Source organism: Aulostomus chinensis, chromosome 18, assembly GCF_037954235.1.
Source record: "Aulostomus chinensis isolate RoL2024-O1b breed Wild chromosome 18, RoL_Achi_v1.0, whole genome shotgun sequence".
Taxonomy (NCBI): domain Eukaryota; kingdom Metazoa; phylum Chordata; class Actinopteri; order Syngnathiformes; family Aulostomidae; genus Aulostomus; species Aulostomus chinensis.
The window spans coordinates 13268825-13292959 of record NC_141337.1 but is presented as its reverse complement, the minus strand read 5'-3'; the positions used below and the strand labels follow the sequence as shown (position 1 = coordinate 13292959).

Below are 24135 nucleotides of genomic sequence, written 5' to 3'. Positions count from 1 at the left end.
TGAGTCTCACCTTCCTGAACACTACCTCCTACGCTCACAGTTCGTCACAGGACAACGAAACCCAGGAGGCCCAGAGACAGAGCATCAAAGAAATGACCCAAAAAACACTGACACCAACAGAGTCACCTGGAGAACACCTGTCTGGTGATGATATAGCATGTTGCTGCTGCTGCTGGCTCAGGGGGTATAGTGGCTGTCTAGAATCTAAAAGTTGCTGGTCCAATCCCTGTGTCCACAGGCAAGACACCAACGATGGCCCCTTGCATGGCATCCTCCTGTGTGTGTTTGTGTGCGTGTGATGAAGCTTTCTGAGCGCAACAAAGGTAGAAAAGTGCTTTATGAACTGAGTCAGTTCACTTTGATGAAGGTCGGCTGTTTCGTACAAATCAAACCGGCGTTACCTTTATGGGATTTTTTTTTTTTTTTCCTGCCCTGTGGTTCAGGTCTTAGTCAGTGGGGTGTGGTTTGTAAACCCTGGTGGGCGACTGACTCGAATGCCAGCAGCAGTAACCACGATGACTAAACAAACCCGCTCCTGCCGCCAACTCCACAGGCACCTGGTCTGGAAAGGTCAGAACAAAGACACACAAAAAAAAAATCATGTGAAGTGAACAAGGAGAGGCATGTTTGTGAGAGATATGAGGAGCTTCTGTCACACACATTTACAACTTAAGCCTGTATTTGTGGTTAATATTCTGGGATTCGTGAATTATATTTCCATGACTTTTTCCCGATGCTATGATTATTCCAGGTTTGTCATGATGGTTGAGCCCTGATGGAGGCCGGTGCTCCACACCAGCAGGTCCCGAGGAGGCTCTTAGCCACCAGTGGAACGTGGACTTCACACTTGAGTTCTGTCTGCTGAACGGCTTTACAGCAACTATCATTTAAAACCGTTTCAAAATTGTATAACACTACTTCAAGTCATAGAAGACTCATTAAGCATCAAGTTTTCAAAAAAATCAATTAACTTCAGCCCAAATACGAAAATGAAAGGAACTCTACAGAAATGAGTGTTTTAGGCAGTATATTTTTTTGCAATAAATTTGTTTTTCTGAAGAGTAGTATGAAAAACTTTGGACACCACACATTTAAGCACACAGGCCCGACACCAACTAACCACGAAAACACCCAGCCGTCCACGTCATGACCCCAAACTGACCTTAATACTTCAGCTGGGAAACAGTCATGAGGTCGTTCCTGTAACAAGCTCCTTACCGCTGCCCTCACCTGGACAGTAACGAGTACAGGTACGAGCAGCATCCATACTTGGTGGCTTAATGCGCTGTGGATTTGTGCTACATCTTTAGGTGAAAAAGTCAAAATGCGATTGGAAAATATCAAACAAATGCTATGAAATGACTGTTCATTTCAACATTTCTCAAGTCCAATGTACAACCTTTCTGCTGGCAATAAAACCTTTTTTTTGTCGTTTAGCATGATTAAAAATAAAAAAAACCTTTTCAGAGTAAATAAATGTCCAAAAAGGTACATTTCATTAAAAAAAATAAAGCCAAAATGTATGCAGCAGTACGGTTCAAAATCAGCAATTTTTGTGGTTGTCATGCAGTCATGGTTTAATTAATAATGCATATCTAATACATATTGATACTAATTCATATTTCAGCTAAGTGAATGTGTGTTTTACTGTCATTTGCCGGGGGTGTTTTTTTTGTTGTTTTTTTCTGACGCAAAAAACAGCCACCAAACACAGCCCTTAACATGAAATACAATACTTTCATGAGTTTCAATTTAATATACAGACGTGGTTTAATCAAGAGTCCAAATGCCGGCGAAGAAACCACACCACAGTCACAAATCTTTACTTTTTATTCATCATGATCACATGGACATTTAAAAGCAGAGCAAACTTAAAACAAATCTTCAGTCTTCAAAAAAAAAAAGGGTTTTTGATCAAAATTAAATCAGGATATTTTACAGTAAAAGGGGACAAGAGCAATCAATGTGAGCTCTAAAGTGGAGGAGGAAAACCAGTCACGCTGATAACGGGACTAACATTGTACATACGCTTTTAAACCGACTCTTCAAAAAAAAAAAAAAAATCAGGAAGTGAAGTGGAACCTGACAAACCAAAAACAAACCACAAGCACTGTTTTTTTTTTTTTAAATTTAATTTGCACTAAATGTCAAGAAACAAGGAGGATGTATGAAGATTCTTAAAGAGAGAGAGCGAAAGAGAGAGAGAGAGAGAGAGAGACAAAAACCCACAATGAACTCCGCCTCCAAGTTTGGTATTAAATGTGATGTCTTGGTTGACATCTCGACCAAAAAAATAAAATAAAATAAAAAATAAAAAAAAATACATTAGATGAACCACAACTACCCCTCTCATCCAGCCAATAGATAGACAGGTAATCAAACATGAAAATCAATCCATTTCTCTTTTTTTTTTGTTTTATTTTTTCCTCTCTCATATTTGTTTCTTCTTCTTTTTTTTTTAAATAAGCCACTACACATTTTGTGGTTCACCTTGTTTTTAAGCAGCGACGTGTCAGGTTCAAGGAAAGGATGGGTGCGCTCTTCCTAGTCTTCCTCCCGTCAGTTCTCCCAGCTTCCCCTGTTGAGCAAAAGATGTTCATAAGATGTCACGTTAGCAAAGGTCCCAACAACTTCTCATCAGAATATATGTCCCCTTAAAGAGGTGTAGCTCATAACACAGAGACAGAAACACAGTCCATTTGCTGCCAAATTCTTTTGTCTGACTGGATATCCTGATATAAAAATGTTTCTGATCAACCTGGAAAAAGTCTTTTAAAAATACAAGAAAAAAAAAAATTATACAGACAACAACCCTGTTTGATATTCCCTTCGCCAATGTGAAAAGAGTGTTAATAATACAAACTATCCATACTAGAGACCTCTAGGGTACGCTAAGTATGCCTACCAGGGACATTTTCAACTGTTGGCAGAGGTAAATCAAGCAGGCTAACAAAGACAAAACACAATTCAAGCTTTTCATGTTCAGGAGAAGTACAGAATTGTTTCTGACAGGCAACAGCATTCAGAAATGGATGTGGGTAGAGAAAGGAGTACCTGGGGTGAGTACCTGCACAGTTTGACAGTCAGAGTATCCATGATTTTTAATTTGCCCTTTTTCTCATGTGGTCTCGCTCACAACACCAACGCTGTGTGAGGTATGGAAGTCAGCTGCAATTCATTCGATAGACCCTACCCCTCCAAGTTAGTAAGTTACGTTAGGCCACCCCTCCCCTGGTGCTACAACCCCCACCCCCACCCGCCAACCCGCCCTCCCACCCCAACCAAAACACACACTGCATGGCATTATCAGGCACAGTAAGCTGGACAACAAACCCATGGCATTTGAGTTATGACTGAGGCAAAAACAAAGGCTGTTTACTGCTGCTTCTTTTTTTTAATGAAGTATGTCTGTGTGATTACATACGAGGAGTAAGAACTCTCCTGGATATAGATGCACATAGACACACAGTGCTTGAATTTAGTTTTTACAGTTTTGACCGCAAAATGTAAAATAAATAAAAGAAACAAAACAAAAACAGGTAAATACAGGCAGGAAAAATGGATTGGACTGGTTAATATTTTTCTGCCATTTTGTCCACAGACAAATATACATCTAGAAGGTTCAAAACCGATACAAAACGAGGGGTACCTCCGGGCATGTTTGCTCAGGACTACACTGGCCTTTCCCTCTTGGCTTTGTGTGAATGTTTTCTACCTTCTTCTCACTCATCGGGCCTAGTCCTTCATCTTCAGTGCATACTTATGATGCACTATTCGAAAACAGGATAAAGATATATATGCACATTGTACATAAGACAAAAATCATAGGCATTGAACTGAATGTAAACAGGGTGGGAGGAGAGGTAGGGTGAAGGGGTGGGTAGGGGAGATGGGAGAGGTGGGGGTTGTGGGAGAGGTGGTGGGTTGGGGGGGTTTGAGAGCCAGGGGGCAGTAAGGAGGAGGACGCACTTACCTGAGCCTGATCTGAGGTCCTATCAGATCAGTTTTAATTGGACTGAGTGTCACCTTCAGAATGGAGGAGCTCTTGCTGGCCGTTAAGCAGAGGGGAGGAGGCCGAGGCAGCAGCCTCCGTCTCCATCGGTTCCGCTTCTGACGAAGCCTTGATGGCGGCTGAGTCTCCGTCAGAGTGCTTGTCTTTCTTGGAGCTGCTGCTGCTCCTCTCCTCTCTCGTCTTACGGTCTGAATAACAAACGTACGTATTTTGTAAGAAATCTGCAAACACTAATGAGGTGTGAAATGAGGACATTTGTGGTACCTTTGTCTTTTGATGACCGCTCTCTGTCCCGGTCTCTCTCCTTATCTCTGTCCTTGTCCCTGTCCCTGTCCTTGCTGCGGCTGCGATGGCGGTGAGATTTACGCTCTGAACTACGAGACCTCCTCCTGTCTCGACTGCGGGAGCGTCGCTTTCTGTCAGAGCGCTCGCGGCTGCGCCTCCGGTCCCGGTCCCGGTCCCGGTCCCTGTCTCTGTCCCGATCTCTGTCCCGGCTCCTAGACAAATGGGGAAAGTGAATATTAAGGAAATGTGCTAAAAGAGTTTTGGAGGAATGTTTTGCAGTCAGTAACGTTGAAAGAGTCTGAATGTCCTCTGACAGCTTGCAGCTTTATCATCAGGCACACCTGCTGCGTTTGCGATCCCTCTCCTTGTCTCTGCTCCTGGACCTCCGACGATCACGGGACCTGCTCCTTTTCCTGTCAGATGTCCGACTGGAATGGCGGCTGTTGGAGTGGCTTCGGCGTCCCCTCCTGTCCCTCTCCCTGTCTCGTTCTCGCTCCCGCTCTCTGTCTCTTTCCCTGTCTCTCTCCCGGTCACGCTCCCGCTCTCTCTCACGTTCCCTCTCCTTCTCTCGTTCTTTCTCCCGCTCCTTTTCCTTCTCTTCCTCCTCTTTGCGCTTCTTCTCCCTTTCCTCCCTCTCTCGCTCGCGGTCTTCTCGGTCTTTCCTAATGGCTGGGCTTTCACCCTGGGGATCCTCTGAGCGGCGCCGTAGTTTCTCCTGAAAGTAAACGAGAAAGAACCGACAATTAAACTTACAAATGATTGATCGAAACATGTATTCTCTTGGATCCTCGTCAACATTCTGGACTAAATATCCCACATGGTGCATTTCCATCAGTAGTCTCTGTTACATCTGTTACCTTGAGCTCCTCTACGGTGGATTTGATCTTGGCGTAGCCCATGTGCTGCTTCCCCATCAAGTGGTCGTCCACTCTGGACTGAGCATCACCCACAATCAGGAAGGCACCACACACCTCACACACTTCCATCTGTTTCTCCTGGGCTGCGAAGCTCTCGATGGTCTGAATAAAAAAGCACATCACTCACTTGGTTATCGCTCCGCTGCTTTCAAGGCATTTATGGTAGAGGAACACCACGATGAATGTTGGCAGGACTGGCAAAATCAAGCCGAGAATCAATCAGTTATGAATGCCCTCAGGAGGCAACAGCCAGACCTTCAGGGTGTCTGGTGTAGTGAACGGATAGTTTCACATGCAACAAATAAATGCAGGTAAACTGACGGCTAAATAATCGAGACAACTCACTTAGATTGAGACTAAATTCCAGCCAATTCTACAGTGACTTGTCAGTAGTACAAACACAAAAGAAAATACTTCCACTTTTTAAAATCCTGTTCTGCTGAAACTGTTCAGATATCAGCCTGGAGTTACTGAGGAGTCACAGACTCACCGAGGGGGTGGAGCTGAGCAGCTCCCGCTCCTCCTTCAGCTGCTCCACCAGCTTCATCATCCCTTGGGCCTCCTCCACACGCCCCTCTGAACCCAGCTCTTCAATCTGAGCAAAAACAAAACTATGTTATTTTTTTATTATCCATTTGATCCCCATTCTTCATTTTCACATTGACAGTTACATGTGTCAGGTTTTGCAACCTCCATGTGATACAAGCTCAGAGTAAAACACATCTCTGATCCAGTTCCTCCTTAGTATACACAAATAACCTGGTTATTCACTTCTGTGTCACTTAACTGATATTATTCATTACAAACCTGCACAACTAAGTCTTCAATCTTCTCTGTTAGAACTTGAACCTTCTCCTCATTCTTTCCTGATGGACCAGGACCCTGCAGCAACAAAAGCAATGTATTTTCAGGCAGCAATAACACTTTCTTCTACTGATTATGACCCAAATCTAAAACCTTCAGCCCAGCCTAGACCCAGACTCAGGTTTTATCCAACAGATTGGGTCAAAATGACTCCTACTGTGACCGAGAATAAGGGATGGAAGAGATGTTGCAGATACCAATGTCAATCAGTTTTATAATTTATTTGTTGGTCCCTGATCTTTGAGGGGAAAAGCAGGCCAACACATTGCAGAAGAAATATCCATGTAACAATGTCAAAAAACTGAGAGACAAACCCCTGCATTTTGCTGAGCCTGAGAAAGAGCAAGTCGGGCATGGCCTCTACGAATCCGCCGTTCCACCTCTGCAAGGAGCGACTGAAGATAGCGCAGGAAGTCCCGCTCATAGCCTTCCTTCATGAACCGAGAGCTTTTCTCATACCTGTACAAAATGCGTTAAAATTAGGATGTTTTCAGATAATTTCAAGACACAAAGAATGATTTATCAAACAGCAACCAAAACTTACGTTTTCCTAAGATTTTCATCGTGGATTTTCTCACAAGGGCCTGGAAGAGAAGATGAACACATCAGTCAATATACTTTTCTATCAGAAATGGTTTAAGTATTTCTACACGTGTCTGACTTACCCAAATCAGAACGGGTGTTTGTGAATAATTCCGCTGGACAGAAGCCACACAGATAATACCGACAGACCTGACAATACAGAGAGATTTCAGTCAATTCAAACTCTTAATTCTCCCTCCAAAACTTAGTTTCATCGAATCGGGTCACCCTAGTTGACTTCTGTTAAATGGAAAACACAATTAGCCGACCAGGTTGTAGTAACAGATTCAGAGTAAAACATGACCCTGATCAAACTCCACGTGATCAGTTAAAATCAGAACACAGATAAAAGCACACGGTTCTCCATCAGTGCCAATGACCAACACTGGTCTCATGCTAATGCTGCTAGCAAGGATTAGCTTGCCAGGACCGCACACACAATGCGAGCTTCCGTCGGTATTAGGCTTTAACGCAGTGTTAACTGAGACGCTACATATTAAATGCGTTATTATTGAAATTAGAATTAAAAACACAAAACAACATAAAGCAAACTTCTTCCGCCAAAGACTTAAGGTATCTTAGCTATGTTAGCCCTGACAAACTCGTTGGCTAACGATACATGGAATGCTAACTTACGCTCTCGTCGTCCCATCGCACGTTGGATCGCTTTTCGTCGGGGGCCAAATTTCTATCTCGGCCCATTAACTCATCGAGTAACTGGGCTGCGGAAAGCATTTCACCTAAAAAAGTGTAGCCTTTATTTGATAATACAACGGTTTCTCTTGGAGCGCCAGTTCACACCATCTATTGCGCTCTAAGTATCTCTAGTCAAAATGGCAGTTGTAGTGACATCGCCCCTGCGGTCTCTGAACCGGAAGTACAAGGCTGACAATGGCGCTCCACGCTGTGTCGTGTAAATAACGGTAACATAAGCAGTAGGTGTCAAAATACATAACCATTTACATGTTTACAGTATGAAATTGCAATTAATCATAACATAACTATTGGTAATACTTATTAAACATTTTGGTTATTACGTTTAAGATAATGAGCATACCAGTTGCTTCAAACCACAATAAGTGACAGCATTTTTTTTCCTTTTCGGTGAATAATTTCGTCAAGTGGGACCAAAGTCAATTAAAAATACTATGAACACAACTTAATAATTAGCTCGTCAGTCACACGTATGGGGACTTGCGTTAAAAATACACATCACTTCGCAATACAACCTGTGATAGGTAAAACTATATAACAGCTCAAACTCCAAATTATACAATTGCGGTCCAGGTACGTATTTACTTAACGACTTAAGCAAAAATTTGACAATGCCACACCATTTCACACAGGGTACACTGACAAATGAGAGTTTTCAGTGGGGAACTAAAGTTATGGTTCCTGTTGTTACATCTAAACATGTCCCCCCCGACCCGATGGTGAGGCGGCGGTGCTTCTCGCAGTCGCAGCCTGCTGACGGAGCTCTGACACCGCCGACAGACTGAATGAGTGAGGCGGGTGTTGACAGTGGTGCTGATATCGAAGCAACAACATAAACAAATGGCGACTGTGTTCTAGCCAGTAACCAACATTATAGATGCCAAAACTCCGCCGGAGAAGGGGAAGTGATTTGATGCCACCTGCTAGCACCACAGATACTGCTAGCTAAGCTACCCAGTAGGTAATGTTAGCCCGGTAGCTAATGCTAGCTGGCAAGTCTATTTTTAGTGAACTTGTGTGCCATCAGTAGAAAAGTCGTTTGTCAACTAATATTGGCAACTTAAACCGAGAGTCGTTTGTGTATCTTATGAACGCGCAACGCTAGCCGTCTGTACCAAAATGTCCACGATTTCGTTGGATAAAGAACTACAAGAGCGACTGAGAGAGGCGTCTGCCATCGGGGATATAGACGAAGTGCGGACATTGGTGGAGAGTGGCGTAAACGTCAATTCACAAAATGAAATAAATGGATGGTAAGTAGTTTGTACGAAAAATAATGGTCTGTTTAAATTTAAATTGCTGTACAGGTTTTCATACATTGACACTTGTTGGAAAAACAGCCAACTGCTATGTTAAAGGGATTAAAATTGCTCACTGTTATCCTATTAGGCAAAGCGAGGCTTGTTAATCGGCCTGAGATGCCATATTTGATTTAGCTTATCTGAACACTCAGTTGAAGTTTGGGATGGTTTGAAGTATAAAGCGCACATCAGAAGGACTGAACTGTTGCTGCTCCAATCCTGAAAAAAAGAAAATTAAACAGCTGTATTCTCATGCTATCGGTGACATTAATTAAAGGTGACATTACAGTATTAAATCCTTATGAAACGTATATTTCTGTGTATAAGCACCTCCCCAAAATTGCTGCAACATAACTTGAGACTTTCTTGTTTGTTCATGTGAGAAATAGATAAAGATTATTTAACTCACAGTTAACTCAAAGTTAGGTACATCCGACAATAAAAGTCAGTGACTGAGTGCTAGTACCTCTTCATCATCTTTCCTAGTTTGCTACACTAGAAATGCAATTACACATGGCTCCTTGTAAATGTAACTCTCAAGTGGTCTTCATTATGGACCACCTTGATCACCTGAAGTCATAAGTCAATAATCTCACCAGGACATGTCTGCACTGGGCGTGCAAGAGGAACCATAAGCACATAGTGTCCTACTTACTCAGTTGCGGAGCAGACAAAGAAATCCTCACGGCTAAGGATGAGTTGGCCTCACAGCTCACGTCCAAACCAGAGATCAAACGACTGTTAGGAGGTAAGCTACCAGTTGGTCCTGTTACTGCATGAACTTATTATGGTGTAATATCTGTCATGTGTACTGTGAGTGAGATAGATAAATGTGTAATGTGCATCTTTAGCCATGGATGTTGTCATTTATACAGTGTTTTTATATATAGACAAAGTTGTCAGATTTTCACCCTTTGACTTTTAAAGCAGTATTTAATTTTTTTGTAATGGTGTTTTTCCTGTAGTTGAGGTGGAGGAAGTGCCTGAAGTCAAGGAGCCCGAGTTGCCAATCATCCCCAACTACTTGGCTAACCCACCCTTCATGTACTCCAAGATGGATAACAAGACAGAGCTCCTCCTGGCCCAGCACCTTGCACATAATGGTTCTGGAGAACACACTGAGAGCACAGACAGCAATTCACCCTCCCTTTCTCCAACCCAGGAGCCTCCAAAGTCCCAGAGCTTAGTCTCTGATGACCCCTCTGCCTCTGCAAGCCCCATCCCTCACAGCCAAGCCCAGGCTGGGGAATTCATTCCTGTGGCTGAGCAAAACGGCATTAGCTCGGCAACGTCCCACAATCACTCGGTTGTTAACTGCACAGTACCCATGGACCTGTCAGTGGAGCCTCATCTCATCAACCATGCAGACTACCCCCATACAGTGGCACACAATGGCACCATGTGCTCTCCTCCGTTGGCCTCACCCAGCCCAAGCTTGGCCTGCAGCACCACCAGTCAGGTGCAGGCCCCGGTGGCCAATGCTAACCCAACTATGAGCAGGCAGCAGTCTGTCCCGCAGCAGCTTACCTATGGACAGAATGGTGGACAATTGCCAGCTTTCCAGCCATTCTTCTTCACTAGCACCTTCCCCGTCAACGTACAAGGTGAGGAAATTATTTGCGTTGAACCGTCAATGCACACATACTGACCCCAACACTGGAAATGTGACAGAATACCATTTATTTTGTATAGAAACTTTAGAGCACATTGATTTTTGGTTGTGGAAAGTACATTAAATATCGCACAATCATAATTTAAGATGAATCTGTCCTGCAGCAACAGTTGGTATTATTTGATGCCAGTCTGACAGGAACCTTGATGAAAAATGTCTCCTACTGCATTCAGGCATGGAAAAGTACTTAAAAGGATTTTTTTTTTGTGTGTTATAAGTACGCTTTCACAATTTTTTTTTTAATAGTACAGAAATACCACTCATTCATTATGTTAAAGATAGAGATGGTTAGTTTATCTTAGTATAAAATCTGGAAGTAGCTAACCTGTCCCCGCAAAAAGGCAAAAGAAGAAAAAAAAAGAATGTGCTCTCCAGCCCCTCCACGTCAGTCTGTTATTAACATGTTTGCGTTATTTGTCCACAGATATTTCTAGTGTTAGGAGTTGGGTGGTTTGGCTATTAGTTGGCTAGAGGCAGTGACCTGCTGCTGGTGTTAAACCCCCACTAAGTTGCCAGGCAACCGACAGACTCTAGCATGTCACTGTGGCTGACTTAACACTTAACTGCCTCGTACGTGCTGATTGTATGTCAGTGCTGAATTACAAACGTGTCATTAAGAGAGTGACTCTCCTTAGGTCAATATCCATCTTGAAGAAACACATTATTGTTGCTGTGAATGATAATAAAGTATCACGATGGTCTGTTTGTGTAGAGTTGGTGTTAAAGGTGCGTATTCAGAACCCAAATGCGCGGGAGAACGACTTCATTGAGGTGGAGCTGGACCGCCAGGAGCTCACCTACCGTTCCCTCCTGAGGGTTTGCTGCCGTGAATTAGACATCAGCGCAGAGCACGTGGAGAAGATCCGCAAGCTGCCAAACACCATGTTAAGAAAGGTATGAAATATGGCTGTGCCTCATCCCCTCATCCTCGATCCATCGTAACAAATCCCCCTTTTGAAGGAAGTTTCTGGACTCCAGTTTGTTTCTGTCTTTCCGTAATGGTTGTTAATTAACACAAATAGAACAGAATATTTTTCTCTCTCCAGTTTAATTCAATAAACATGACACAGCCGTCTCAGACTACATCCACGCTAATGAGGTTCAATTTGAACTAAGATGATCACCGTCTGCACGAGTCTGAGTACAATGTCATGATGATTTCACGTTTTTAGAAACACTGCATGACCGGTCCTGTTCTCAGGACATGCGCGTGAAGGTCAGGGTTAGTCAGTTGCAGTGAAAGCTGAGGAGTAAATTTGAGACGGGAGATTTATCTGCTCCTGCCGATAACAATGGAACTGCTGCTAAAAGAGCGCATGAAGGTCCAAGGGACAGAAAGATAGCCTGGTAGTAAAGCACATTCGTCCAGCTTTTTCAGCTTTTTGTCATTGGCTGGAGGAAGCTGTGGCGATGGGACGAGAGCTCACATGCTCAAAAGAGAGGAAAACACAAAAACCAAACATTGTGCTGCGGTGTGTTTTTGGTAGAAGATAGCGATGCTTCACTCGGGGCTCCCATGTTTAGATGTGACAACCCCGCAGAATTGTCGGAAGATGACAGGAAAAATTGCCGGGATTGTCCACAATTGTTAGTGTTTTTTTCAGAGTCCCCCCCCCCCCCCCCCTTCCCACCCCCTACCACTCAGGTAAGTGAATACAAGGTGGAGATAACATCACTGCGTGGAGTCGCATGATGCGCCAACTCTCATCATAGTGCTGCTGTTTTGCACCTCCAGAGTCCACACAACACAGCGACGCGAACGGACACAGGCTGCAGGAGAGCTTTCAAATGTTTGGTAGTTAAAATTCTTATTATTAAATGAAACCTAATTAGGGTGGATGTTGCCTAACGTCTGTAGGTGGTTTTTGACTCGCGTTCCCCCGCCCGTCCCTGCCTCATTACACACCAGATCTGATAAAGTACAAGTCTTTTGTGTGGTTGGGTTGAAAATGACTGTAAAACTATTATTTTTGATCTCCCCGTCTACGCTTGGCTTGTCAGTTGGATTGGTTTTACACTCAACAGTAATAGTAATGAATCCACTAATCCCTCTGTCACTTATCAACCTCACACAGTGCACTGTGCGCGCTAGTGAGGTACAGAGAGACGTCCTTGTGGTGGATGAGAAATAAATTCTCACACTTCACGCTGTAACATTAAATAATTGATCAGTAGTGGAAACCATTTATGATTTAATGTGATTTCCCTTTCGTGTCTAGGACAAAGATGTGGCTCGGCTGCAGGACTTTCAGGAGCTGGAGGTGGTGTTGGAGAAGGCGGAGGGTCTATCCCTTTTCTCTGGGACAGGGGGCCTAACAGACAGACCCTGCTACAACATGAAGGCGTCCCGCCTCACCTACTAGAGCTGCCACAGAGCCCGAGGTCTCCCTGCTTACAATGGGCTTCTGTTGCTACCCTCAAGCAGCCATTAATAGTTGCCTGCCCAGGTCCCTTGTCAAGCTTTGTTCAGCTTTGGTGTTTTGCCAATTTCCTAACCAGGATTTGTTTTTTCAAGTTCTGCAGCTATTGTCCTCCTCTGGCCCTCCTGCCGCTTTAGTGTACCCAACTAGTTCTAAGAGATTACTGATGCATGGTGTCCTGGATTATGTGAGAAAGTATTTGGGCCCCTCTCTCCTATCTTTATCTCCGCCCACTGCACTTTGTGCCAAGGCTCCGGTGGGACAACAGGGGGGGTCGGGACATTGGTTTGTCTTCCGTTATGGACTGGACTTGAATGGGTTTCTACAATAGCCTTATATAGACACACCCCTACACTAGCTGTGGACCACGGTCTGATTAGACCGAGCGCAGAGAACAACGGGAGGGATTCATGTAATGCTTACTGATAAGTTCATTAGAGCAGAGATCAGGGCCAGTTGCTGCACAGTAGACATGCAACTATGTTAGCAAACTGACCTACAGAGTGGCGTGGTATATTCCAGCTGAGATACAGACCTTCATACATGCTGTAGGCATAAACCTTAGTGTCTTTCTGGCAGAGGGGTATCCATTACTTGCCTAAATCATTAAGGTTGAGGTATCGTTGGTTCCTTTAATTGCAGCCGACACGTACACACACACACACACACACACACACACACACACACACAAACAAACACGTACACATTTGAGTAGGTGTAATGATTTACCTACATGGACACTGTGGAAACAATTCTTTTAATATTTCTGTGTGACACAATTTTTGCTGTTTGAAGCCGGACCTTTTTTTTCCCTTCTTCTTCTACAGTACATCATCATCACTCCTGCTTGGCAGTACGTTACTTGGTTCAGTCACATTTAAACTGTCAACTGTGAAGTATTTCTTTTGTAGTTCTGAGCTGTGTCAATTATTACTAATAACGCAGGTTAACACGTCGCGCTTTGGAGTAACAACACTGGAGTCCCAGTAAAGGTTGTGTTTGAGGCTCCCACCTAACTTATCATATAAGACGCGCCTTCTGTTGAGTAAACATTTGCTGTTTTGTTTTGTTTTTTTTTCTGTTTAGCTTTGATTAAAACCAAAAACTAATTGAGCCAGCAGAGATACTTACAGCAGAGAACGTTTATGAGAGTTCACTTCAGAAAGTGTTAGTTTTGTTAAGGAAAAAGGGACGTTTGTGCGTTCATGACACTTGAAGACTTTCCTGACCTTTTTCCAAATGTCCACCCTGATAGGGTTCTCTATCCAGATGGTCGTTTGATGTATTGGACATCAGTTTGAGTGTCCAGTCGAATTCTAACCATTAGTTTTCTATGTGGTAGCTTTATCAGAAGACACTTTAAAGGGCCAGATCTGCATTACACTTTCATTAATGTTTTACTAAATGGACATGGACAGATAATTTTGACCTCATCGCGTATGTATTTATAAGAAAAAAAATTATAAATATCGCGCATTGTTAGCTTATCCACAGAATTCGGCGCTGTTTAGTAAATCTGGCCCTTTGAAGTCTGATTTAACTGAAAACCATAATGAAGAGATGACTCGTTACACTAATGGCTAAATAAATAGTTCTCATCAGAATTACAGAACGTTGTGACAAGTCAGGAGCCATGTTACCTTATGTGCTTACGTCACTGCTGCTTTCATTCACACATTACTTTCCTTTGACTCAAGCTGGGGTTCTATCAACGTCGGTGGCGCTGTAGACTGACACTACACGTTTCCTACAATCAAAAAGGTTTCTTACCTGTGGTAACTGTTTACTGTTCAAATGTATACCTGAGGCTCTTACTGTATTTGTATGTTTTATGATATATTTTTTATTAATTTGTTAATTTGTATAGTTTTTTTTTTTTAAACCAGGTAGGCCTGTTGTGTTGGTGTCAAAAAGTCTACCATTGTGGAGGTTAAAGTTGGACAGTGGGACACTGATGTTGAAGGCAAGTGCAATGTGGGTTCAAGAATGTGTTTCAAGGACACTGGCTGTGACAAGACAGGATGACCAAGAGTGCTTATTTTATGTTCCCAACGATGTTAAATGCTTTATTAAATGATGTGTGCAGGCAGATTGGGTTAGTGAGTGGGACTATGGGAGAAAACACCCCCACCCCCCACCCCACCCCACCCCGGTTTTCTGCCCTGGGTGAGTGAGATCAGAAAGTCTGATATGGGTTTTTCAGTGGAAAGGAGGTGACTAACATTGTATTCACAGGATTGCTTGTTGTTCTAGAAAAAGCAGAAAACAGTTTGACTTAACCTATGCATCCAGAGTCTGATATTTTTATATACAGAACATCCTGTGTACTTGTAGAAATAATCTTAGGCACTGTTCAAGTTGTGTTTTGTTTTTGTTTTTTCCTTTTGTTCTGGAGACCTGTATCTGTTCTTTGATAAAGCATGGTGAACTACTCGATCTCATCCCTCTTTTTCACCCTAACTGGATTTGTGTCTATAAAGTAGGTCCACCTGACCAATTTAGTCCATGACATACTTTTTTAGTTTGAAGAAAGGACTATTTCTTATACGGCACAGATTCTGTTGCAGGTTATTTTCTGTATGAACGTGCATTGAGCCATCTTTCCAGCCACTAGAGGGAGCACAAGAGTTGCACATGTTGTGCCAGAGTGCGTGTCACTCTGATAAAATGAGAATCCTAATAAATTAAGATCATGCAATAATATCTTTCTAAACCTGTCAAATCTTTACACTGAAATTCACTTATTCCTTTGTCTACAAGGAGATGCGCCATCACCCAAGTTTCTGAATAGTAAGCTGATCTAGTCTTTTAGTACTGGAACATGTAGAGTGATGTCACATGTATTGGATGGATGATCATCATTTGGTGAGTAATTTGTCATCTCTCAAAGACAACAACCTTGTTAAATAGAACAGTGGCCTTCCTACACCAGGTTTTCTAAAGAATGAATACAAAACTTAATTACCACTGTTGTAGTGGGTTGAATGGATACTAGTATAGAGTTCTATACCCGTCCAAACCACTAAGAACACATTTGAATCCCTGTCTTCTTCTTTTCTGTTGAACAGAACAGTCCAAATGGACCTACCACAGTGTGGAACAGTGCAAATAAACCAATGCACGTGTGCATTTCTACAGCAGTAAATGTAAGAAAGTAGTGCTCATTGTTCAAGGGGCCGTGGCTCTCGACATCAAAAACCTCTTTGACTTTGATCTCAAATACTCACTTTGAGCTGACGGTTCTCGCTTAAATATTCGACTTTGATCTGGGGGATTTAATCGGACCCAGGTGATGTCACAGAGCATCAGAGCTGTCTCGGGAAATCTATCGATCACAATCCACTCACCTGCCGCTCTGGTGATGCGTCTGGCTCAGCTACATGTACGTGTCGCATTACCTCGTGTCGCATGTCCAATTTTGCATGACTGTAATCATTTCAGACCCAGGACCATTATACCCAGACCCTTCAATCTTGGAACAACATTTCTCTAAAGCACCAGAAATGCTCACACCCATTTTGACGTCAGGAGGATAAACATTTGATGAGAGACGTACGTACCTGCTTGGATTGCTCCGATGCTATTTGACATCATCTTGTGTCAGAGATTAAAGTCAGATCAGAGTGAGGTTCTGAGTTAGAGATTAAAGGAAATTAGAGCCCTCTCTGCAGGGGCGGTCATAAATGCAGTGTGTTGGAGACATTTCATGTTCCTTTTCAGGAATATAAACACCTTGTTCATACTGACATGTATGTGAATCCTTAACCTCTTCAATGAAATGAATATATCGGTTCCTGCGGAGAGATGTGGATGTTCTGACATTTCAACCTGGAGAACAATGTTGCATAATCTGAGCAGAATGGAGTTGATAAAATGTGTGTGTGTGTGTGTGTGTGTGTCCAAGTCTCCAGATAAAGACAACAGGATGTATGGTTACCAGGGTACATCTCACTGGACACCCATGAATCTGCACATGAATGTCTGAAATGTCTGTCTGCCAGTATGTTGTGTTGTGTGTCTAGACGAGGGCTGAGGGATCAGCTTAGGGCCCCGCTGTGGCTGGACGTGTCTCTCTCCTTTGTTCTGGAGTGAGACACACGTAATGAGCTTAGTATGAACAATCATAACACCTTCATTGTTTTAAACCAGCTCCACCTTCCCAGGCCTCCGTCATGGGCGTGTACCATGTACCTGCATGGTCAAGTTCCCTTAAGAGCATTTTACAAATGTAGGCAGAGGGCGACGTCACTCACAGGCACCGGTCGATGTGCTTGGACTATGGCCCTTGGTTTAATTTCTTACCCTATCATTAACAGGCATAATTCACAAAACCAGTACATGGAGCTTCTAATTTAGAAAAACACATGAATGCATGACACCATCTCTGCTCTTTGCTGGGAAGTCTGTTCAATAGAAGGCTTGGGCTAACCGTTCCCTTTACTTGCACAAAGACCAGAAAACAACCTTTAGATATCTTTTGACGATCTACACCAACTTCCATCCACTATCTGTACCACTTACCCTGAACAAGCCGGAGCCGATCCCAGCTCTAGGGGCCACCAGCCCCAAGGGGAGAAAATTGGGGACCCCTTATTTAAACTACTGTTCAAGCCAATTTTGATTTTATTTTCTGTGAATTTTGTGCCCGAATCTTCTTTTCTTCTTTTCTCTTTGCACTTCTTGAAGCACTTCTTCAGCTGTCAACATTTTAAAGGCACATTTCCGGACACAGACATTGCGTGAGTTGCAGAAGAGTCACAAATGTTTGCACAGTTGCAGGACGAAGAACAAAAACTGCGCACCTCTTCCTTGTTTTTGATATCACATGAGTTACAACTTTGTTATGGACTGAGTTCAGAGAGATGCCGAGGGTGCACTGAGAAGGTCAAAGTCAAGGGCTGTTTTGCAGACAATATATGTGCCGAAGGCAGAGTCGGAGCGCTCGGCGTGGGGTGCTCCGTGTGGCTTTTTTCAATATGTGACATTCCCTGTAGCCTCAGTGGCGGCTATGCTGGGAATGCAGGGTCTTGAGGGGTGAAGGTTAGGAGTGCAGGGACTGAGGGGGTGAGTGTGAGTAGACACAGAAAACAGCTTTGAATGAAATCGAGAGCATGAATGTGTGTGTGTGTGTGTGTGTGTGTGTGTGTGTGAGAAATACTCAGTAACACCAGCTGAATGATTGCTGTGTCTTAATTTTTATAGTTTTTGTACGCATGTGTATGCATTGTACCTGTGAGAGTGAGAGTGAGAGTGTGTGTGTGTGTGTGTGTGTGTGTGTGTGTGTGTGTGTGCGTGCGCGCGTGTGCGCATGTGCTCGGAGAGGACTTACAGACGGCAAACCTGACCAAGACTGCAGGGTTCGGCCTGGAGTTAGCTGGGCCTCTTTGGACTCAGTGGGGAAGCACAGACTCCATACTCAAAGAGCTCACACACTCTCACATGTACAGGATATGAAAATGTTCTCCTCAACATACGTGTAGACCAGCTATAAAATCAGCCAGTTCAGCTGTGCATGTGAGGCTGCTCGTTCAGACCGTCAACCTAAATGTTTTAAAGCCCCATTTCCAGCGACACTTCCTGGAACTGTCTTTTTGGAGAACAAAGGGGTTTTTTTTTTACCATATGATATCAAGCTGTCTGTACTACTTGTGACTTCCTGCGTGTCAATATTGTGATAGTGTGGTCCTGGTGGGCCTGGAGTCACTTTCATTGTAAGTTTCAGCTGGAGAGTTTGGCGTTTTCTCATTTCTAAGATTTAATGGCGTATAATATTTAGTGAAATGGCTGCTCAGCTAGTGAGTCACGTTGGCACATCATAAAGTGTTGCATTTTGCAGAGGCTGCTACACATAATTAGAACTCCACCCTGAGTTTCCACAATATCTTATCCTGGACGAACACGTGTAAACACACCAGGGATGAGACTGTGTCCTTTATTTCGTGTAATCACATTCACTATTTTCTTTTTATTAATAAAGTGTTTTTTTTTTTTTTTTTTGGAATAGTTAAAATTCCTCAGGTCAACAATCGTAGATCGAAATGCAGAAGTGGCTGATGGCGCCCCCATCTGGTGCACCGGCACAGCTGCTCTAAGATGGTCAAGTTCATGAGCTAGAAATTCCACTTGACTAGCCTTCATTTTTAGAGACCAGACGTGACTAGACAGAGCTCGACAGAGTTTGCTGCCATCATCTGAAAGATTTTAACCTTCAGATGAAAGAGACTCACAGCATTTAGAGCGTTTCAGGATTGTGTCACACATTTGATCAACTCAAGAATAAAGCTGGCGAATAGTTATATTTATCTCCAAAGAAATCGATTGAAATTCAATCCAAATAACAATATCCTCTAATTTTCAAATAGAAACAAGGCGATATATCAATGAAATACGTTCAAGAATGAATACTGTGACGCAGCAGAGATGTGCCGTCTACATATAACCTTCTACAGACTTCAGAAAAATATCCCCCCAAAATATAATTTTATTTGAGTGACAAGAGACTAATAATGTAAAAACGAACATTCCCTCTTATTTGCGACTCATATCACAGTTTCAAAAGCTGTCAAAATGATCTTTTTTCAATCTACACAACGCGACAGACAGAAATGTAAAATGACAGTAAATAACTACGTTTTGTAACATTCTTAACACTACATAACTTCCTCCGCGGTAGTATGCGTCATAACACCATGTTGTGATGGTTTATTTAACTTTATATGAAGTTTGTATCGCTAAACCTGTTCAGATTATTGTTGAATATCCTCCCCTGTTCCTCTGCAGCCACTATGCAAGCGAAGGGTTAAGGCGGCCGGCGCGTTACGCACAGGTGTCTCGCCAGTCCTTTGTGCAACCGCGTCCGCAAACTTCTTTAATTAAGTTGATCATAACTGTAACTCAGCTGGGATCTGCTGTCCCTCCAGACAGGTCACTGTAATTGATGTAGTTCGATCTGTAGTGGGTTTGCGCACCGCAGCCATAATCTTCCAGCTACTAGTAAACGTGCAGCGAGAGCTCCCAGCACCGTGACCGCTCCAGCACGCTGCCATTCTCGCTACTTTTTTTTATGCCGCATCGGCATAAGTGGTTAAGTGGTTAGAAACTTAATAACGCGGAAGTTTTGAGATCTTTGCGGAAGTTTAAAAAGCGCGATAAAGACACTCAACTCTCGTTGGATTTATTTCATCCAGATTTTTTGTCTCCGCTCTGTTACGCGCGACATGTGGTGGATGCTGTTTCCCCGATGGATCTGGTTTCTTCTGGGACATTTTTACACTATACTCCTTTATATGGACAGTTGCCGTGTGAGGGCAATGCCCATGTCTGTGGCCAAGGTGGTGTATTCCCACGCAGGTCTGTGCCCGAACGATCTGAACCCCAACCTGTGGGTGGATGCCATGAGCACCTGCATCCGCGAGTGTGAATCTGACCAAGTAGGTGCTGCTCCAGAGACCGATCTATCTATCTATCTATCTATCTATCTATCTATCTATCTATCTATCTATCTATCTATCTGTCTATCTATCTGTCTATCTATCTATCTGTCTATCTATCTATCTATCTATCTATCTATCTGTCTATCTATCTATCTATCTATCTATCTATCTATCTGTCTATCTATCTATCTATCTATCTATCTATCTGTCTATCTATCTATCTATCTATCTATCTGTCTATCTATCTGTCTATCTATCTATCTATCTATCTATCTATCTATCTGTCTATCTGTCTATCTATCTGTCTATCTGTCTATCTATCTATCTATCTATCTATCTATCTATCTATCTGTCTATCTATCTATCTATCAATCTATCTATCTGTCTATCTGTCTATCTATCTATCTATCTGTCCATCTATCTATCTATCTATCTATCTATCTATCTATCTATCTATCTATCTATCTGTCTATCTGTCTATCTATCTATCTATCTATCTATCTGTCTATCTATCTATCTATCTATCTATCTATCCGTCTATCTATCATCTATCATCTATCTATCTGTCTGTCTATCTATCTATCTATCTATCTATCTATCTATCTATCTATCTATCTATCTATCTATCTATCTATCTATCTGTCTATCTATCTATCTATCTGTCTGTCTATCTATCTATCTATCTGTCTATCTATCTATCTGTCTATCATCTATCTATCTATCTGTTATTCACTCAGACAATTTGGAACATTTCAATTATGCAATAATGCAGTTTACATTTTTCCAGGAACACTCAACAGCTACTGAAATGAAAAGTTTGTGGGTTACTCAAATGATAATTAACAACCATGTTTTCAATTACTTGCACATTTTTGAAATTACTTTTTTGTTTTTAAATGCCCTGTCAGATATGATGTGTGCAATTCCAAGAATTACTGTACAGTTTCATTTACATGCCGGGTACAAAGGTTTTGTTTCCATTCCTTTAGGACTGCGAGACGTTTGAGAAGTGCTGCCCTAATGTATGTGGGAACAAGAGCTGTGTGGCGGCGCGCTATATAGACATCAAGGGTAACAAGGGCCCCATTGGAATGCCAAAGGGCGCTACCTGCGACAAGTTCATGTGCTCCCAGCAAGGCTCTGAGTGCGACATCTGGGACGGCCAGCCAGTTTGTAAGTGCAGGGACCGTTGTGAGCGAGAGCCCCACTTCACATGTGCATCTGATGGCATGACCTATTATAACAAGTGCTACATGGATGCAGAGGCCTGTTCCAAGGGTGTCTCTATCTCTGAGGTCACCTGCAGGTAACATGTTAAGTATTTTAGATCTTTACTATTTGCCATTTGTTCAAAGAGGTAAAATTCTCAAAATCAATACACTTGAAAACAACAATATATCATGATGGAAGAAAAGGCTTTGACGTGGCTCGAATTAACTCCTCTCTTATTCAACCCTACCCACAGGTACCACCTGACTTGGCCAAACACCAGTCCAATCCCAATGGAGACCACTCTACATCCCACTACTGCCCTTCAGACCACCCTCCCAGCTGATATCCAGCCCCCCACCATACACAGCGGCCCCACCCAACAAGCTGTGTTTGAGGGCGAGACTGCCAGCTTCCTGTGTGAGGTGTCTGGGAAGCCGCATCCGGAAATCACCTGGGAGAAACAACTGAAGGGCAAAGACAACACCATCATGAGACCCAATCATGTCCGAGGGAATGTTGTGGTCACTAACATCGGCCAGCTGGTTATATACAACGCACAACTCCAAGATGCTGGTATCTATACCTGCACAGCCAAAAATATAGGTGGAAGTGTATCCTCACACTTTCCCATGGTTGTAATCAGGAGAGAACCCAAAGGTAAGGAAGCAGAGGGGAACACCACCAACCTGCCCTTCCCAGCTGCAGAGTGCCTCAAAAGCCCCGACACAGACGACTGCGGAGAAGAAAGCATAAGCTGGTACTACGAATCCAATAGAAACAATTGTTTCACCTTCACCTACAGTCAGTGTAATAAAAACCGTAACCATTTCGACACCTACGATGCCTGCATGCTGTCTTGCGGAGGAGAGCTGGCGGCTCCTTGTAGCCTACCGAGCCTTCAAGGCCCTTGCAAGGCCTACGAGCCGCGCTGGGCTTATAGCAGCAGCCTAAAAAAGTGCCAGTCATTCGTCTACGGAGGCTGCGGCGGCAATGAGAACAACTTTGAGTCCAAAGAAGCCTGTGAAGAGATGTGCCCTTTCCCGAAAAACCACAACTGTAAGGTTTGTAAACCTCGAGGCAAAATGGTTACCAGCTTCTGCAAGAGTGACTTTGTAATCCTGGGCCGTGTGACGGAGTTGACGGAAGAGCAGGAGTCGGGCCATGCTTTGGTGACAGTGGAGGAGATCTTGAAGGATGAGAAGATGGGTCTGAAGTTCTTTGGTAAAGAACCGTTGGAGGTGACTCTTCTGAATATGGACTGGAACTGCCCCTGCCCCAATATCACCGTAGCTGAGGGACAGCTCATCATCATGGGAGAAGTTCATAACGGGATGGCCGTCCTGCAGCCGGACAGCTTCGTTGGCTCCTCCAGCACTCGTAGAGTCCGGAAGCTTCGTGAGGTTGTCCACAAGAAAACCTGCAATTTCCTTAAAGACTTCTCTGCCACACAGTAGTCTCTCCCTCCCTGCCTCCCTCCCTCTCGCTTTCTCTTCCTTACTGAATTTTTTCCGATTATTCGCCAGTGACCTCACAAGTCTGACGTATGTCATCTCAGAAAATCTCATAATCACTTAATTTGTACTATTTCCTGTGATTATTCTCTGTTCATTCTGTCTGCATGTACGGTGTCAAGGTCTTAAATAAAACTCAGAATTAGTCATTTACAGTCTTGTGAAGACAAATAGAACGATACTAGGTACATGCAGTATTGGATCTGTTCTGTATAGCCGTGTACTAAAATGAGGTTGTAGATTTCCTCTCCACATGTTATCTCCAAAATATTAATACCATTCATTTATGTTTTATTATGATTGTTTTACGATGTTTTACCCTCTGTTACATCTGTCCTGAGCTCTTAACGCTCACCATAATGCAATGTGAAGCCTCAGTTTATTTACCAGAATCAAATAAGCTCTCCGGTTCCATTTTTGTGGAATCTATTTTGATACGTTTTCATTTACAGTACAGAATATGTATTTAAAAGTCTGTACTCTGTATTTATTTTTTTCCTGCTATTATAGGACCAATGGATATATATAAATATGCATAGGCAGAATATATCGCTGTGAATCTATAAAGAAGAAATATATTTCGATATTAGCGCTCATTAAAGCTTCGATGCAACAAGATGAATAAAGATGATTTAGAAAAAATATTGCACAGATGTTGTTGTGCTCTTCCTTGTATCTTGTAGGCTGCTCTGAGCTTGACATCCCTCCATCCACTGTTATTTCTCACACACACACACACACACACACACACACACACACACACACACACACACACACACACAGAGCCTTGTCTGGCATTACAATCTGAAGCAGGTCACATTCCAGCCCAGCTGTGGTGGCCCGCAGAGCTGTGTGTTGTGTTGTGTCTGGGTCTGGGGCCCTCGCATAGCACACACCCCACCGGCCGTCCATTGGCCTTGTGCGGCCCCTTTCATGTGCGAGAGGCCAGAGTGAAGGGGAAGAGGAGGAGGAGGAGGAGGAGAGGGATGTTGGCTGATTCTCTTTCACTCACTTGCTCACTCAGATGGTCGGCCACATCTGTGTTGAAGGGACATAATAGAGAATAGAGAGGAGAATGGAGGCGAGGGGGGTGGATGGTGAGCAGGAGAATGTAACCCCTGAGGTGAACTGAAGTGAAGAACGTTTCTGGAACGTATCGCTTGCTCGGCCTGATCTGAAGACACTGAATGATGACATTTTAGTTTCAGAGTT

At 43.2% G+C, this 24135-nt stretch overlaps 3 protein-coding genes across 4 annotated transcripts; 2 read left to right on the top strand and 1 right to left on the bottom strand.

The window, feature by feature from the left end:
* Window positions 1-1812: 1812 nt before the first annotated feature.
* On the bottom strand, window positions 1813-7519 carry luc7l3 (LUC7-like 3 pre-mRNA splicing factor). 2 transcript variants are annotated; one of them, XM_086184683.1, is made up of 11 exons: window positions 7297-7519; window positions 6744-6810; window positions 6623-6662; window positions 6393-6537; window positions 6022-6096; window positions 5705-5809; window positions 5155-5316; window positions 4639-5012; window positions 4277-4509; window positions 3974-4200; window positions 1813-2578 (listed from the first exon to the last, which is right to left on the bottom strand). In XM_086184683.1, exons 1-10 carry the CDS (start codon window positions 7393-7395, stop codon window positions 4007-4009), a joined length of 1494 nt encoding a protein of 497 aa, XP_086040809.1. In that variant the 5' UTR covers window positions 7396-7519; the 3' UTR covers window positions 1813-2578; window positions 3974-4006. The 2 variants fall into 2 exon arrangements, with proteins under 2 accessions (XP_086040809.1, XP_086040808.1); XM_086184682.1 differs by having other exon boundaries at window positions 1813-4200.
* A 566-nt stretch (window positions 7520-8085) lies between these two features.
* ankrd40 (ankyrin repeat domain 40) lies at window positions 8086-15203 on the top strand. Its single transcript, XM_086184684.1, has 5 exons — window positions 8086-8627; window positions 9275-9423; window positions 9641-10279; window positions 11060-11241; window positions 12567-15203. The coding sequence occupies exons 1-5, from the start codon at window positions 8494-8496 to the stop codon at window positions 12708-12710; spliced, it is 1248 nt and encodes a 415-aa protein (XP_086040810.1). The 5' UTR covers window positions 8086-8493; the 3' UTR covers window positions 12711-15203.
* A 4365-nt stretch (window positions 15204-19568) lies between these two features.
* On the top strand, window positions 19569-23537 carry LOC147245253 (WAP, Kazal, immunoglobulin, Kunitz and NTR domain-containing protein 2-like). The gene is made up of 3 exons (XM_086184563.1): window positions 19569-20197; window positions 21190-21506; window positions 21666-23537. Exons 1-3 carry the CDS (start codon window positions 19985-19987, stop codon window positions 22864-22866), a joined length of 1731 nt encoding a protein of 576 aa, XP_086040689.1. The 5' UTR covers window positions 19569-19984; the 3' UTR covers window positions 22867-23537.
* The last annotated feature ends 598 nt before the right edge of the window (window positions 23538-24135 follow it).

What these genes read in the sequence shown, in the direction of transcription:
- ankrd40 (XM_086184684.1), top strand. Translation starts at nt 8,494, where the DNA reads ATGTCCACGATTTCGTTGGATAAAGAACTACAAGAGCGACTGAGAGAG. An exon ending in CTTCCCCGTCAACGTACAAG is followed by an intron (nt 10,280 to 11,059) that starts GTGAGGAAATTA and finishes CTGTTTGTGTAG; the next exon opens with AGTTGGTGTTAAAGGTGCGT. An exon ending in CAAACACCATGTTAAGAAAG is followed by an intron (nt 11,242 to 12,566) that starts GTATGAAATATG and finishes TTTCGTGTCTAG; the next exon opens with GACAAAGATGTGGCTCGGCT.
- luc7l3 (XM_086184682.1), bottom strand. Translation starts at nt 7,395, where the DNA reads ATGCTTTCCGCAGCCCAGTTACTCGATGAGTTAATGGGCCGAGATAGA. An exon ending in CCACCGTAGAGGAGCTCAAG is followed by an intron (nt 5,013 to 5,154) that starts GTAACAGATGTA and finishes GTTTACTTTCAG; the next exon opens with GAGAAACTACGGCGCCGCTC. An exon ending in GCGGTCATCAAAAGACAAAG is followed by an intron (nt 4,201 to 4,276) that starts GTACCACAAATG and finishes TTTGTTATTCAG; the next exon opens with ACCGTAAGACGAGAGAGGAG.
- LOC147245253 (XM_086184563.1), top strand. Translation starts at nt 19,985, where the DNA reads ATGTGGTGGATGCTGTTTCCCCGATGGATCTGGTTTCTTCTGGGACAT. An exon ending in GCGAGTGTGAATCTGACCAA is followed by an intron (nt 20,198 to 21,189) that starts GTAGGTGCTGCT and finishes CCATTCCTTTAG; the next exon opens with GACTGCGAGACGTTTGAGAA. An exon ending in ATCTCTGAGGTCACCTGCAG is followed by an intron (nt 21,507 to 21,665) that starts GTAACATGTTAA and finishes CCCTACCCACAG; the next exon opens with GTACCACCTGACTTGGCCAA.